The 16,011-nt window shown below is 48.6% G+C and overlaps 1 protein-coding gene across 1 annotated transcript; it reads right to left on the reverse strand.

The window, feature by feature from the left end:
• Positions 1-2,672: 2,672 nt before the first annotated feature.
• DSTN (destrin, actin depolymerizing factor) lies at positions 2,673-15,487 on the reverse strand. Its single transcript, XM_034060440.1, has 4 exons — positions 15,331-15,487; positions 6,030-6,337; positions 5,751-5,827; positions 2,673-4,030 (listed from the first exon to the last, which is right to left on the reverse strand). Exons 1-4 carry the CDS (start codon positions 15,331-15,333, stop codon positions 3,921-3,923), a joined length of 498 nt encoding a protein of 165 aa, XP_033916331.1. The 5' UTR covers positions 15,334-15,487; the 3' UTR covers positions 2,673-3,920.
• Positions 15,488-16,011: the final 524 nt, after the last annotated feature.

Raw genomic sequence — 16,011 nt, forward strand, 5'->3', positions numbered from 1 at the left:
GCCTATTGAGGTAACCATCACCCCACACAGCCATTGGTAGGAGGGGCCCCAGAGCATCAGGAGCCACCAAGTGATGCAATGCTTTGGGTTTTCAGTTTTCTTGCTTTTGCAACAGTGATTTCCTTTATTGTGAGCTCTTGCACAAAACAGAGCAGTTACCCAGGCACTAACCCATCAGCAGCAACAAAGCCCCAACCAACACAAGGAAGGTGGCTGGTGTCCCATGTGTGCCACAGGGGAGGTAGGCTCTGACAGGGCTCCAAAAACCACACAAGAAGAGATTCAGTGTCCTCTGCATTGGGTGACATGGTGCCTTTCCAGGACACATCACTGAGCTGGCTGCTTCATGAAGAGAGGGGCAGAAAAAACACACTTCTCTTTGGGGAAAGACATTAAATTTTGATACTTCGTGTTGCATCACTGGGATTTTTCTTCTCAGGACCTTGGTAGAAAGGGAAAGACATCCCGAGGGGCTCGGAGAAACCCAAGCCTTGCCCTCATGCAGGCCTGATTGGCCAGGAGCTGGTGGGACTTTGCAATGTACAACCATAGGCTTTGGCTACTCACCGAGGGCAAGGGCTATCATTCCTCCAGGCAAGCCACACTGTCGCCTTGTAACCTGCCTCTGACTCAGGGCAGGTATCTGGGTGCTGCAGGCAAGGTACTTCAGTGATAAAGATCAGCCAATCACCCAGGTGGAGTGACTTTGGATGGCATCACTGGGTCCTTCTGCTGGTTTCAGCCACAGCTGGAGTTACCTTTCAGCCTAAGCCACAGATCCTCAAGTTCAGTTTTTGCTGGAGCAGCTAAATCACGTTGGCACCATCTGCTACTCATGCTCAGCCTGAATTACCAGTCTCATCTCCCATCCCTATCTTCTCCCCAGCGTGAAACTTGGAAACTGGGGAAACTTGCCTGCACATGGACTTGAAAAGGTTTCTAGCAGCTCTACTCTTGCTGCAGCCAAGCTGGGCTGTGGTCCTGCTGAGCTTGTGTAGCTCTGAGCCATGTCCATCACCTGAACACCTTTTTCTTCTTCATGTACTAGAAACTACCTTCTCTCCCCAGCAGTCAGATAAGCTGTAGGAAGCATTCCTCATGTCTCTCCCTGCTTGCCTTGCCTTTTCAGAACTTCTGGGTGATTTCATACAACCAACTAGGTTGGAAAAGACCTTTAAGGTCATAAAGTCCAACCAGAGAAATGTTAACTGAAACCTTAACTGAAAGGATCAGAAACCTCTGAATCACAAGAGGAAACACCTCCCTGTGCTTTTTATCCTCTCCAACCACAGAAGCTCAAACAGCCTTGGGAGGCAGTGAAGTTTGGCTCACTAACTCCACGACACGGACAAGGTATGAAGCTTTATAGCTCTAAAGGTTAAGAGTTCCTGCCAGCCCTGGAGTGCAGGAGCACTGTTCCAGAGGCCGGTATAATACCTCGAGACTTGTTGCAAGGGTCCTAAAAGCAGCCAAAACCTCACAGATCAGCTTAACCTGTGGGACCACACCTAGCCAAGGCCTCAAGTGCCTCCTCAGACTTCTCATCCCTCTAAGTCCCAGGACTAAGGCACTTTGCACCCTGATCCAAGAGCTTTCATGTTATGGGAAGCTCCCTCCTACCTTCCAGGTCTGACATCCTTCTCCCTTTGCAAGGTCTCCAGCTCCATCTTCTAAGCAGGGAAGGATATCCCAGGCAGAAGTCCACCATGGCATCACCTGGGCTGGGTATCTCTTGGAAGATGCCTGCAGACTGGCACTGGTAGCACTGGTTATCAGTTGGATCTTGGCTGGGAGCTCCCTTTGTTTGTCAGGCAGCACCACTCCTGCTGTGTCACACCTTATCTCAACCTGGACTTTGGACAGAGACTTGCACTGCAGACACCCAGGCAAGGAGGAGGTCTTCATGATGATCACTCACTTGGGAGAGCTCAGAGCTGACTCAAACACAGTCTAAAGCACAAGCAGAATCCAGGCTGGTTTGCCCCTCTCAGAATCAGAAAGGATCACCCTGGTGGGTCTCTTTTGCATTGGGAAACCTTGTGTTCCCAACCCTGTGACCCACCTGGGTGCCAAGCTGGAGCAAGCAGGCAATGCCTGCCTTTAGTGGCAAGTTTTAACCATGCAGCATGGCCAGAGAGGGCACATGCTGAGGCAGGCAACAGACCATTATTTCCTGGCCCCACAGATAAACCAGGCAGCAGCTCAGTGCTCTGCCAAGGAGCTGTGGGGACTGCACAGCTGTTCTGTCCCTGCACATCTGGCCAGAGGAAGGGGCAGCCTGCAACTGCTTGGCCAGAGAAAGCACCATCAGTTTCTACAGGGAAAGTGGCACAAAATCACTGACACGTGCTTGGCTTCTGCTCAGACAGCAAATGTTTGCCAGGAAACTCCCCAACCCACGGAAACTTGGGTCTGGAACCTAAAATGCAGAGACCAGGTCAAGGAGCTAGTGCCTGCAGCAAGCTGCACACTGTGCTGATGAACCTGCTTCCCCCCATCCCTTCTCCCACCAGCAGCAGCACAGGGAAGTGGTACCAGCTCCCCAAGCCACCAGGCTAATCCAGAGGCTGGAGAGGAATCAATCACTGACCCAGGGGAGGGGAAAGCCCATTTATTTAGGCTCTTTTAATTTGGCACGCACAGAACAGCAACAGTAACGCACTGGAGGCTACGGGTTGTGGTTTTGTTATTTTTTTTTTCTTTTTCTCTACAGACATACAGGAAAACTCTATGCAACTCCCATGTACACATTACACAAAGGAAACAGCTTTAATCAACCACTGGTGAAACATGGAAGCTTTTAAGATCTCTGTAGCTGGCACAGGAATGTTCTCTACCCCCTCCCCCCCTCCCCATACAAAAGGCATTTCAGGTCAAACTTTCTAGTAGGTGATATTTCCATGCATTTCTACAGAATTAAAGAAGCTAACAGACAAAAAAGCCCAGATCAAGCCGTATTAGTCAGGCTGATGGGTTCTACTAAGTTAAATCAAGAGTAATTACGGACAAATGGACCAAGTGACCAAGGACTGGGGCTGAGAATACCACTTTGTAAAGATGTGGCTCCTCCTCATTGTACTACCCATCACTGGAGAGCGCTGCTATAAGGATCTGCGTTTGTAAAAGCATCAGAAGCATCCAATCTGCTAGTAAGTGTGTTATCAGAGAAACTAAGGTAGTTCTGAATGAAACTACGTCAACAGAAAAGCAGTTTTTATAGAGTCACTCAGGCTGGAAAGACCTCAAGACACTTCATAACAAGAAAATTGAACCTATAGAACAAGTGAACCTTTAAATATTATCACTGCACCGTGAGTGGGTTAGGACTATTTCTCCAGGAAGAAAAAAAAGTGTGTCTCATCTCTATTTACCTTCAGAATTAGCCTTTATTAGTACTGCTCTGCAACTGAAAGGACTAAGAATTTAACCCAGTTTTGGTGCCAACAGGTTGCTTTAGCCAAACATTTAACTACAGGTTTGAAGTTCTGTATTAAACAGTTACAGGGGGAAACGTTTTTGAGTTTGGCAATTTGGCCACTAGCCTCAAAAAGACCGGCTGAGTTTTGCTTGATACAATTTAGAAGAGCAAGAACAGGAACCAGATTATTCTCACCTCCCCCCACTTTCATTCCATGATACAGTGCTCCTTTGGACCACAATTTTTTGGAGACCTTTAGTGTTAAATCCATCGGGGACATAATTGGGCTGGACAACCAATGCAAATATTAATACACCAAGATAAATCCTTAGATTTGATTTATTTAGGGTCATTTGTACATACGAGCTACATCTCCAAAATCTACTTTATTCTACAAGACAGCTTCCCTACAGTTAGTGGAACCCTGGCCTAGAATAGTTGCTTTATATAACTGATATATTAAAACATGGAATGCTTGTAGAGTTGTGGCACTGTATGACATCTACACGGGACTTCCTTCAAAAGCTACGACTAAGGAGCCTCCTAGCTTCTCAGCAATGCAAGCTCGGTTGAGGTCCTCTGGCCCATTTGCTTGGCATTCATGCTTTATGCCTAAAAAAGAGGCAAAACACTCAATAATGCATTATTATTTCCACATGCTAATAATCAATAAAATAAACATATTTGCTAGTAATATTAGAAGAAGCAATCTGGTCAATCACTCAGGTAAGTCCTGCCTTAGCTCAGGCATTTGGATGGTTTTCCCCTGATATGTCACAGGACACACCTAGCTACACATCAAATACCAACACAGAAACATCAGGGAGAAGGTTTTCACTAGCTCAGTACTCCAACTGTTGGTCTTTTCACTGCAGGCTGTCTCACAAGCAAAGCTCTCATTTCTAATGCTACCCTGCTGATGGCAGGGGAGGGAGCTACACACAAGCACACTAAGATGGCTGACTCAGCTTCTGCTGGCTCTGGGGATGTGGGTGAAAGAATCAGAGTGAGAATCTGAGATGTAAAGATGAGAAAGACTTTGCTGGTGTAAGCGAATGGAGGGCAGGGAGCCCAACACCCAAGCCTGTTTTATGTGAAGAAAAGCAGAATTTCTTCAGGATTTCTTTTTTTCTAACTCCCACACATGCAGCACACAAGTCTCACCATAGAAAGATTTGGGTTGGAAGGGACCTTAAAGCTCATCCAGTTCCAACCCCTGCCACAGGCAGGGACACCTTCCACTAGACCAGGTTGCTCCAAGCCCCTGTGTCCAACCTGGCCTTGAACACTGCCAGGGATGGGGCAGCCACAGCTTCTCTGGGCACCCTGTGCCAGGGCCTCAGCACCTTCACAGGGAAGAATTTCTTCCTACTGTCTCATCTCAGTTTCCCCTCTGTCAGGTTAAAGCCATTCCCCCTTGTCCTGTCCCTCCAGGCCCTTGTCAAAAGCCCCTCTCCAGATTTCTTGGCCCCTTTAGGCACTGGAAGCTGCTCTAAGGTGTCCCTGGAGCCTTTTCTTCTTCAGCCTGAACAACCCCAGCTCTCTCAGCCTGGCTCCATAGCAGAGCTGCTCCAGCCCCTGCAGCATCTCTGTGGCCTCCTCTGGACTCACTCCAACAGCTCCACGTCCCTCTTGTATTGGGGGCCGCAGAGCTGAATGCAGTATTTCCAACCAGCTGGCTGGCACTGCTGCACAATGATCCCATCAGTCCTGCACACTGCAAGCAGGAACTGAAGGGGGGCAGTGCTATCTGCCTACACACAGACTGACTTAGCATGAAATTTTTGAATGCTGCAGCAAGGTGTTTACTCCTTGGCTACTGGTGCCTGACAGAAGAACTTCGCTCCTCCACTTGGAGACGCGATGCCTTTTGAAATGAGCAATCCCAACTGCATCTCTAAAGCAATCATTAATTACTACTACTACACCACAGTACGTTTATGAGATTGTGTATTTCATCAGACACAGGGCTGAGTCCTCTACCACAGAGGCAGGTCTGCACAAAAGCCAGCTCTGTACTAGGAATCTAATGGTTTCTAGTCTGTAGGGTGCAGATGTGCTGCTCTGTATAGTACAAATACAGTGTCACACACTGCTAAGCCTACTCTTGTCCTGAGCATAGCTCTAGTGCCTCTACAATTCAGAGTCAGATAGTGCAGGGTTTAACCAGATCTCATTTTAGCTCTGTCACAGAGCATCTCGCCTGTGAAGCTCTCATGTCTCACTAGCTCCTCAAAAAAACCATCCCAGACCAATCAGCCAATGGTTAAGCCTCGCTGTGCAAGCATTGTAGGAGCATGGTGCGTGTAGGAGCTTTAGCTGCATTACATACCTTGGAACTTCTTTTTGATTGCATCCTTGGAGCTTGCGTAGATCATCTTGCTTTTGAGGGGTGCTTGTTCTGGTGCCCTAATGGGATACACCGGAAAGAGTGCAGTTAGTGACATTTATTATCCAGCAGAGAGAGAAGCAGTATCCTAGGGACGATGAGCAAGTGAAATGTCTCATGGCTCAGAAAACAGGCTCACTTTAAGCCTGCCATTTCTCAGAGACCTCGCCCACAGTGTTTGGACTGCATGCTAGGAATGAGTGAGCTGGGAAGATGGCTTACCACAAGAAAAACATCAGCTCTTCTTTTTTGGATTCCTTGGTCTCGAAGCTTGCATCATACAAGGCATAACGGCAATCCTTCTCGGGAAGCATCTGCACAAAGTGCTTGAAAGGGTCGGTAACCGTCACACCGACATCTCCCACCAGAATCTCTTTGCCTTCTTCCACAATAATGCACTTTTTATCTGGACTGAGGCAGAAGATGACAGCCTTCTTCCTCTTCTTGATTTCCTCAGGCGTAGAGCACTTCCGCACTTTCATGTCATAGAAAATACGGCATACCTCATCAGCAACTTGTACTCCAGATGCCTGCAAAGACAAGAGCAAAGACCTTTAGGGCTAGCACTGCAAAGTTTCACAACCCCTTTACCACACTGCCTTAAATCTGGGGCTAGAAGACAACCGACGTTGGCAACAGTCACCGGTGGCCTTATAGTCTCGTCAGGAAAGGCTGCAGGCCCTCTTTTTCCAAGCCAAGCAAAGAATCTGGAGTCTCGATGCTGCCCACAGGCAGCCGCCAAACCAAAACTATTCCAAAGAAGGCACAATCCTACTTCTACTAGAACATTATTTTTGGGGTAGTTTCACACACACGTCCACCCCTTGTCCTCTGAGATTCAGTTGTGACAAACCCTTTGGCATTAGAGCAGTGGAATTTTGTTACCCATTTCGGGTGGACTAGACAACCAAGTCCCTGAGAATCTTCTGTTCAAAGTGTCCTAGCCATGTCTAGCATGCTTGCTAGCAGCTTTAGGAACAAAGGTAAAACGTGGCCAAATTCCACACTTGCCACATGGACTTGGCTTAGAGATGAAGAGAGATGTTGTGTGGGGTACTGGGACTGCAGTGGTATGGGTTTTAGCTGAACAAGCCAACTTTCTGAAACTGTTCTGAATTCAGTGTTTTAAAAGGAGAACTTGCAAGACTAACAGTTAAAGTGTCTATTTCCCAGCAATTCCTCAGTGTTTCAAAGCAAGCTGCCTGCCTTTCCATCCTTTTCCCCTTGAAGTATGATGAGGGATTCTAGTTACTTTGTGGTGTATCTTCCTCTCCTAGCTGTAATAGGAGGTGCAGATGCAGCATCACCAATCTGATCTTAAAGGCAGCTACATAGAATAAAGAGGACAAGACCTAGTGAGAACAAGAGGCTGAACTGCATTTTCAGTCTGCGGCTTTTTTGGGAATGAGACCAAAAAAGGTGGCAGGATAGAAGCATTTGTATCTGTGTTTTGTTATCAGAGTGCAGCAAAGTTGGAGAGCTTAAAAGCAGCTGTGTAATAGCAAATATGGGAAGTCATGCTGGAAGGACATCCTGGCCAGAGCAGTAAAGACCAAACCGAAGGCTGTCCAACACTTATTTGTCTGTTCAAAACCCTGCCCACAGTGTAAACAGTGAGATTCCTTTCTTATACTGCTTCTTCCCCTGCTGGTCTTCCAAATCCAAATGATTTTATCCTCAGACATGGTAATTTGTACCACAGAAGGAAAAATGGCCCTCCTCCCTCTGTGTAAACTCCCACACATCACTGTTAAAGCACAGTCAGCGCTACTAGTCAGGTAAAGCATTATGAGAGATACACCAACAGAAAAAGAGCAAAGGTTGAAAAGGACTAAGGATTGTTGTTTACTTTGGTTTTCCTTAAGCTCAGACCCAAAGTGTGTGTTTGATGCATTCACTGGTGGTGGGGGAGCATCGTACCTTGCCAGAGTGAAAGTGTTCTGAAGACACAGCAGAGCTCACCTGCAAAACCAGGGAGGTTAGGGGTGCTCAGTGCTAGCTGTCCAACAGGTTGTCCTTGGGAGATGGCTACTGACTGGACAATTACCTAATGGATATTTCTTCTTAAAGCCTTGATCAATGCCTACCTTGCAGGACCCCAGTGAGTCCTTTTCCTACCAACATGTCTCCCTCTGTAACTTCCAGTGGCTGGCATAGCTTTGCTAAGCCAGTGAAGAGAGATGGCACAGCTGGCAGCAGCTATCACCATGGAGTCTGACAGCAAGTGCTGGTCATGCAAAACCAGGGCAATCTCCTACAGCAGTGAATCTGAGACAGAAGGTTTTCTCTAGCACGGAGCACAGTGCTCTTTAGGGGGTTACTCAAACACAAGGGGACCTCCCTCAAGATTTCTAATGCATGGCTTCCTTATTAGGGGTAATCTATCCAGAACCCACTGCACTCTGGGACAGGAGTCACTGCCTGGCAGACAGCCACCCTCATGCGTATCACCAATAAGGCAAGGAGAGTAAAGAGAGAGAGCCCATTCCAGGATAAATCTGAGCAAAAGTGCAAACATGGACTCAAAGTGACTCATTCCTGTGTCACCTCCTCCATAGCGAGAGACTTGCTCTTTGTCAGAGCATGATACAGAACTAATGTGGAATAAAGGTCTTTCTCTTCCTGTCTCTGGGAAGATGAGGTTGCCCTAACAAAGCAGAATGCAGCAACTAGAACTACTGCATCATTCACCAAGGACAAATCTGCACTGAACTCAAGACAACCTTTATTTCCCTGATGTTTGTCTTCTAAATAATGGCACCACAGTAGCTGACAACAGGTACCAAGACTCAGTTTTTAGTCAAAAAGTCCTTAAAAGTCTAAGTAGAAAATGCTTAGAAAGCCTGAACTAGCATGGGAATGAATCTAATAACTGCATAAAACAGCTCCACTTTTGTCACTTCTTGATCTTTGCTCCAAGACCACAACAACTGGAAGTCAACTTTGGGAGAAGAGGTTAATTCTCATCAGAGACACAAAAGCAAGGAGCAGCAAGAGAGTTGCAGGTTGATGCAAACTGTGCAGAGCCCATATACATGTGCTACTGCACGGCCAGAAACATGTCTCCAAACTGGGAGACAAGTTGTTTCCTTATAAAGAAACTGAGCACTGCTGGCAAGTCAGTTCAGATTCCAAAAATGTGAAGAGTATTTAGTCTGGAAACTCAAAATTCACTGTTAAACTGCAGCTGATAACTGGGACTGACCAGAAACTGAAGGGGCAGGAGTAACAACTGGATTTTCTTTTCAGCTTTCCAAAGCAAAATGCTGTTAGTAGCTGGTGCTGCTCCTTCTCATAGCTGCTGTACAACCCCAAGATTCAACACACAAGATGACATTAGCAGCCATTATATTGCTAGGGACAATGCAGATTTGTTCCATCTCAGAAAATGCTATAGCTGTGTCACAGCATGGGCTGAAATGAACCCATAAGCTCCCAGTGCAAATAACTGCTTCCACAAAGGGGATCTACTTTTGTAACTGTGGGACTCCGTCTTCAACCGTGGGCTCATACCAGCCATTGCTGGCTTCATAAGCATACTTAAAAAGGAAAAAGAAAAACCCCAAACCCTAAGCAGGTTTTGTTGGAAGGTGGCTGCAACCATTGTGTGTAGGGCAGAAAGAGGATGACTGTTCAGAGCACTGGAACAAGCTGAAATGCCACACTCAAACAGACATCCTCAACCAACATTTTAACCATGTCTCTGCTGATGTGCCCAGAAAAATAGCTGGTGAGAAGCCTCCACCCCACCACCTCTTCTGGGGAAGAGAAGCCTCCAGGGAGACCTTAGAGCAGCTCCAGTGCCTAGAGGGGACAACAAAAAAACTGGAGAGGGGCTTTTGACAAGGACCTGTAGGGACAAGACAACGGGGAATGGCTTTAACCTGACAGATGAGAGATTGAGATATTAGGAAGAAATTCTTCCCTGTGAGGGTGCTGAGGCCCTGGCACAGGGTGCCCAGAGAAGCTGTGGCTGCCCCATCCCTGCAGTGTTCAAGGCCAGGTTGGACACAGAGGCTTGGAGCAACCTGGTCTAGTGGAAGGTGTCCCTGTGCGTGTCAGGGGTTAGAACTGGATGAGCTTTAAGGTCACTTCCAACCCAAACCACTTTATGATTCTGTGATATGAGTGTTAGTCTGGATTTTCTAGTTCTGGCTCAGTATTGCTCTGCTCAGAGGATTCAATACAGCATATTCATTATTATTTTGTGCATTCTGGCTTGAGCACCACAGAGTTCCAACAGCTAACCTGGTTCTGCTCCTTTTTCAGCATGAAAGCAGCTATCAGACTCTGGACTGGTGCATGGTTTAAGGTTGGACTTGATCATCTTAAACATCTTTTCCAACCTAGTTGATTCTATGATTCTATTGGTGGCTTTTCATTGAGTTGTACATGGTTGCAGGTACTTGGGGGATACTTGACCATCAGCTGGTGATGTTTCGTTGTAAGGGACAGATCAACCCATAACACAGGCAACATCAACTTAGAGCCATTCTTGGGACACAACTGCAGAGAAAAGACCACATTTAAGTAGCCAGCTTGTTTCTAAACGTCTTGAAGACCTTAACTGCAAACCACCTAATTATCAAATGGGAAAATGATGCCAGTACAGCATCTACAGGGAGACATTCTAGCAAGAACAGACAAAGTTTCTCTGAAGGAATCAGCAAAAATGAGTTGAGTTTCCTGCCCCCACCTCCATGCAGCTATTGCAAAGGCAGTGTCTTGTGCGCAGCATGGCCTCATATATTATTCTGAAGCACTTCCACCAGTATCCCCATTGTGTTTTCATACAGACTGCTGTAGGCACATGAGGTAATGGTTGCATTAAATGCCTTGTCAGCATGTGCTACAGTAACACAGTGGCTCTTATTCCCCACACAAAGACACCGTTCCTGCCTTAAGTGCAAAGCACTGCAGAAGCCTTGTGAGAACAGAATGCTCCACGAGCCAGCCCGAAGAGAGAGCCTTCTGTCTAGCCAGCTTCCAACTGCAAGAGCCATCCCCAGCTGCCTCCACTAAGAGCTTCCAGCATCTTGCCTCTATCACCAATTAAATTTCCACGACTGAAATTTAATCTAAATGAGGGAACACTGAAGAATAAGCTTTCTCAAGACAATCCCCAGATACAGAAAGCCACTTCAGGAGTGAGACACATGCCAGACACCTGATAAACTGGATTTGTAGCAAGGCTGCACTGAAACACAACTTTGATGCAATGAAATTTGCTTCCTCTTTTGTCAGGAAGTGCTGTGAACTCCAGTATTTTCTTTGAATATTTAAAGTATTTTACCTAGAAAAAGTCCTTTGTTCCTGCTTTGACTGTAAGACAGCCAAGAAGATTTAAAACTAATGATTTAGCTTGCCTCAAGACAAGTTTGAAAGACTGAATTTGATTTTAAGGATTGACAATTATACAGTGTGGGTTTTCCTTCCCTCCATAGCAGTGCCTGTGCTATCTACAGAGACATTTCAAGAACCAGTTCTTGGCTTGTTTTGTTTGGGAGCCGTGCACACACATTGTATAACACACATTGTATACACCAGTGTGGACTGTCTACAGCTACTCGACTGGAAACTTTTGCTCCTTGGAAAAGCATCTTCAATTTTTCCAAAATTGACACTTAGACTTATTAAAATACACCCTGTCTAACTGCAAAGGTAGATTTGGGAACAGGGTGCTCCCATGTTTGCTAGTCACATTACTGTCCTGTATGTGGGTCTTATTTCCCCTATGCTGGGCATACCACCCCTTATATCTACCTTCAAAATCCACTATTGCTGCCAGAAATGCCTGTGTAACCATGTGGCATTTCCATCTGACTCAGAGATGTGTCATGGTTCATTCCTGCCACAAATACTTCTTCTTTAACCTATTACCACCTGGCTGTTCTGGGACAGCAGCCTTCAGAAAGCTGTCCCTTATGTTGCCATGCAATACCCTGGGACATCATCAGCAGCTAGACTTAGAAGGTTTTACCAAATCAGGCCTCTGAAAAGTTGTTAGCTGTGGCCCACAAGCCAACCGAAAATGTGGGTGGTTAAAAATACAAGGATCTTAAATATTGCTTTGCTTTCATCTCTTATTTGAGCACCCAAGAAAACCCATCTGACTTTACCACCCCCACCTTACTGAGTAAGAAAGGAGGAAATGCATGGAGTGAATAGTTTAACATCACCCCAAAAACCAGCACTGGCATGGGAAAGCCACAGACTGGTTCAGGTTGGAAGGGACCTTAAAGCTCATCCAGTTCCAACGTCTGCCACAGCAGGGACACCTCCCACTAGACCAGGTTGCTCCAAGTCCTGTCCAACCTGGTCTTGAACACTGCCAAGGATGGGGCAGCCACAGCTTCTCTGGGCACAAGAGACCAATGACTTCCCAAGGCTCTGCAGGCCTATGTCCTCTGCTGCCTACAGACACCTCCACTTATGCCAAGGCAGCTGAAAGTCCAAAGCTTGAATTCAGATCTGCAGCATGATAGGAAACATAACTGCCTTTTTACTGCTGTTGTGTAAGAGGCCATTATTTGCACACCATAAACCAGCAAGAAGTACAGAGTTATTTGCATATCACTTGTAGGCAAGTCTTGCCAGCCTGACTTGAGTTTTTTACTTTTCATTACTTTTTCTTTTTTCTGGGGTGAAGGAATCAAAATTCTATTCAGCTTTTTTCCACCCCCTGCCCACAAGAAATGTTATTGATTAGATAAGGAGAGATGAGTAAGGCAGCAACTATTAAAAAAAAGCAGAGAAAAAGTCTCCCCTGAATTCCTGGAGGTCACTTCCTCAGCTTTCAGCCAAAGAGGAAATTGTCACCTTCTTAGAGCTGCCATGAAGTTCACTCCTGATACAACTATCAAGGTGAGCAGAACAAGCAATACCCCAAAAAGGCAATTCCAGCAACACTGCTGAAACACAGGAACCATGGTAGCCAGTGATAGGGCAGAAGTTTTGAGCAGGACCCATTCCTGCATTGAAACTCATGTTTTAAGGCAATGAGGGTAATAATCTGGTATGCCACAGAACTCTTGCAGGAAAACAAAGCTTCTTAGAAAAGCATTCAGCACAGAAATCAGCTATTATGAGCCGAAGTGACTATGGGTATTTTCCTGTGGCCCTCCAGGCATATACAGCAGCCTAAAGCTTAAATCTCCCTCTTAAAAACAGGCTCTGAAGGCCTGATCTGGGCATCCCAGATACTCATTATTGAAGCATCCTTCCTGGAGATGGCTGTGCATGCTGAATAGTCAGATGAGCAGCAGGCTCTGAACTGCTTTACAGGCAAGTCGTGGCTGTCTGCAGGCTCTCCTGCATGAGATGGCTTTGGTCAGTCCTTGCTCCCAGCAGGAGCCTCTTGATAGGGATCTTCTGACAAAGCAAGTAGGAACACGCCAGACACCCACACTACCAATTGTCACAAGCCTGTCATCTTGTATATACGAGGCGTATGTACCTTGTAATTACACAGATTTGGGAATAGTACTGACTAACAACCAAGAAAAATAATTTGCATGGTCCTCCAAAGACTATGGACTCATTTAATCCAGTAGCAAAGAAACTGGCCTTGTGGCAAGACACAAAAGCAGAAAATCCAGTGCTCTTTTGATACCAAGTGATGCCCTCCTGCTGGCATTGCTGTACTTTGCCAGCAGGCCTACACTCTTTGCCCAAAAGCAAATTCATCTGCAGCAACTAGAAAGCATTTTTAAAAAACCAATGCAAAAAGTGTTCCAAAAAGGAGATCACTACGAGAAATACCATTTCTGACTGACTGGGGAATTCTCTGGTTCGGAAGCAAGACGTAGCCTGACACACTGAGTAGTCACTCTAAACTAGGTTTGCGTACTGCAGAGGTGGTAGTCAGCTTGTTCAGACAAGCCTATTTTAAACAAGAGCTGCAAGTCTCATCAGACTTTCAGCAGCTTCCTCTGCAACTCCCATTAGCTCCTGCTCTACGCTGCAGACCGTCACAGAGGCTTCAAAGTTGGGTGTTATAGGAAGCAGGGAGATCAGTAACACATCCTGTCTGTGGGCCGACACACACTAAAAGTTTATTTACTGGATATAGCACATGTTCAAGAAACTAAGGGTAAATACCATGGGAAGGGCTCAAGAGATAACCACCTACTAAAGGGAAGTAAACTAAGCAACTGTGTTAAAACACACAGATGTTTGTTGCTGCACAAATGCTTGTGTAGGGCTCAAGCAAAAGCAGGACAGCAGTAAAACTGTATGAACTAGTAATTCCACTTTGTCAGTGTCAGTAGCCCGAGTTAAACAGGGATACAAATGTTTAATGTAGGCAAACCAAACAGAAAGTGAACCACCATGAATCCCAGACTGGTTTGGGTTGGAAGGAACCTTAAAGCTCATCTGGTTCCAACCCCTGCCATGGGCAGGGACACCTTCCACTAGAGCAGGTTTCTCCAAGCCCCTGTGTCCAACCTGGCCTGGTAACAAATGAAGCATAACAGATGTTTGGTCTGTTCTGCCCCATTTATGAAAGGAGTCCCCTGGGGCTTTTTAGCACGCCAGAGAAAACGGGCATGTGCATGTTTAATACATTTCCCCTTTTCTCAGCATTGTATCTTCATCATCTCTGCGCAGAGAACACAAAAAGTCTCCAACCCTCGGCAAGCACCTTAAAATTTAAGCTTCTCCGAGCGGCCGCTGCAAAAAAACGCGTGCTTGTTACGACCGAGCGCTTCCTTCCGCGGGTTTGGCTTCCCCCCTTTTGTCTGCTGGCTCCAGCACCGGGGCCTTGTGTGCCTCGGCCGCCCCGCTCCGCCGAGGAGCCGCCGCCGTTTCTAGGCCAGGCCTGAAGCCCCTCAGCTCTGTGGAAGATGGCTCCCGCCTGGACCGCACAGTGGGGCGGATGCGGCCGAGGCCGCGCTTCCTCCCGGTGGGGACCCACCCCACACCCCATAGCGTGGCCTTGCTGCCAGGCTCCGACCTGCTCCCCACGCAGCCCCTCGGGGGAGAAGCCACCGCCTCCCCCCCACCACGGCCGCGCCCTGCGGCACGGGGAGGGGCGGCGCATCGCCCCGCCGCGGCCGTGTCCCCCCCTCCGAAGCTTCCCGCCTCGATCGTTCCCTTCACCGCTCCCCCCTTTCCCCGGGTGAAATGGACGCGCCTGCCCCTAGCGCCTGTGTGCGGCGCGGAGCGTACCATTGCCTCCCGAGGGGAGGACAGAGAGGAGAGGACAGTTCCATCGCCTCAAGGGGGGGAGTAACCTTCCGCCGCCTCATGGATGGAGGCGGGGGGGTGGGGGGGGAAGGGAGGAGAACGGATCCGCTGCCTCAGGTTCAAAGGCGAACGGAAAGGAGCGGGGAGATGGACAGAGAAGGAAAGGAGGGGAGCGAAGCCGCCGTGCCCGGAGCGCAGGCCGGGATGCGGCGGGCGGGCGATACCAACCACCCCCTTTCCCCGGGGATGAAAGAAGAGGGCATGGGGGGGGGGGGGGGGTGCTAGGCAGAGAAGCCGCCCAACTCCCGCATCCCCGGCAGCGCCCGCTCCCTACCATGGTGTCGGCGGGACGCGGCGGGCGGCAGAGCGCGGTGCGGCGGTGGCGGCTGCTCCCTCGGATGCTGGGCGGGGCGCGGCGCGGGCTCCGGCAGCAGGAAGGGAAGCAGCGAGGGCGCGAGTCGGGCGGAAACGCTGCGACGTCACGGCCGGAGGAGGAAGCGGTTGCTATGGTGGGAGCCCTGCGTGGCAACGCCCCGGGACCTTCCTCCTCCTCCTCCTCCTCCCTCCACACCCGCCGGCGCCACAAGCACACGTGTATCCGCCCGTACCCGGTGCGGACACAGAAACCCAAGCACCCACAGCGCCCCCCCCCAAAGCGTGGCCAGATGGGGTGCGCTGCCCAATCACAGCGGGAGCCGCCGGCTGATTGACGGCGGTCGGGCGCCGGCCGGCCAATCGTGGCGTCCCTTTGTGCGAGGTGTGGGCGGGATTACCTGCCCCAAGGTGTGCTGCGGAGGGGGATGCGCTGAGGGAGCGTTGTGGGGCTCGGGGAGCCGGTGGGGAAAGAGCGAGGGGCAGCGGCCTGGGAGGGGAGAGGGGGTTGTGCACGAAGAGGATTTGAGGCGCTGGGAGCAGGGTCAGAGGGGCTATAGGGTCCTGAGAGGAGGGCATGGGTTGGCCAAGGCCCTGAAGCGAGCAGAAGGGGGAGGCGGGCTGTGAGGTAGCAGATGGGGCG

This window comes from Melopsittacus undulatus, chromosome 3 (assembly GCF_012275295.1).
Source record: "Melopsittacus undulatus isolate bMelUnd1 chromosome 3, bMelUnd1.mat.Z, whole genome shotgun sequence".
Taxonomy (NCBI): domain Eukaryota; kingdom Metazoa; phylum Chordata; class Aves; order Psittaciformes; family Psittaculidae; genus Melopsittacus; species Melopsittacus undulatus.

What these genes read in the sequence shown, in the direction of transcription:
- DSTN (XM_034060440.1), bottom strand. An exon ending in GAGCTGATGTTTTTCTTGTG is followed by an intron (nt 5,828 to 6,029) that starts GTAAGCCATCTT and finishes GTATCCCATTAG; the next exon opens with GGCACCAGAACAAGCACCCC. An exon ending in AATCAAAAAGAAGTTCCAAG is followed by an intron (nt 4,031 to 5,750) that starts GTATGTAATGCA and finishes CCTCTTTTTTAG; the next exon opens with GCATAAAGCATGAATGCCAA.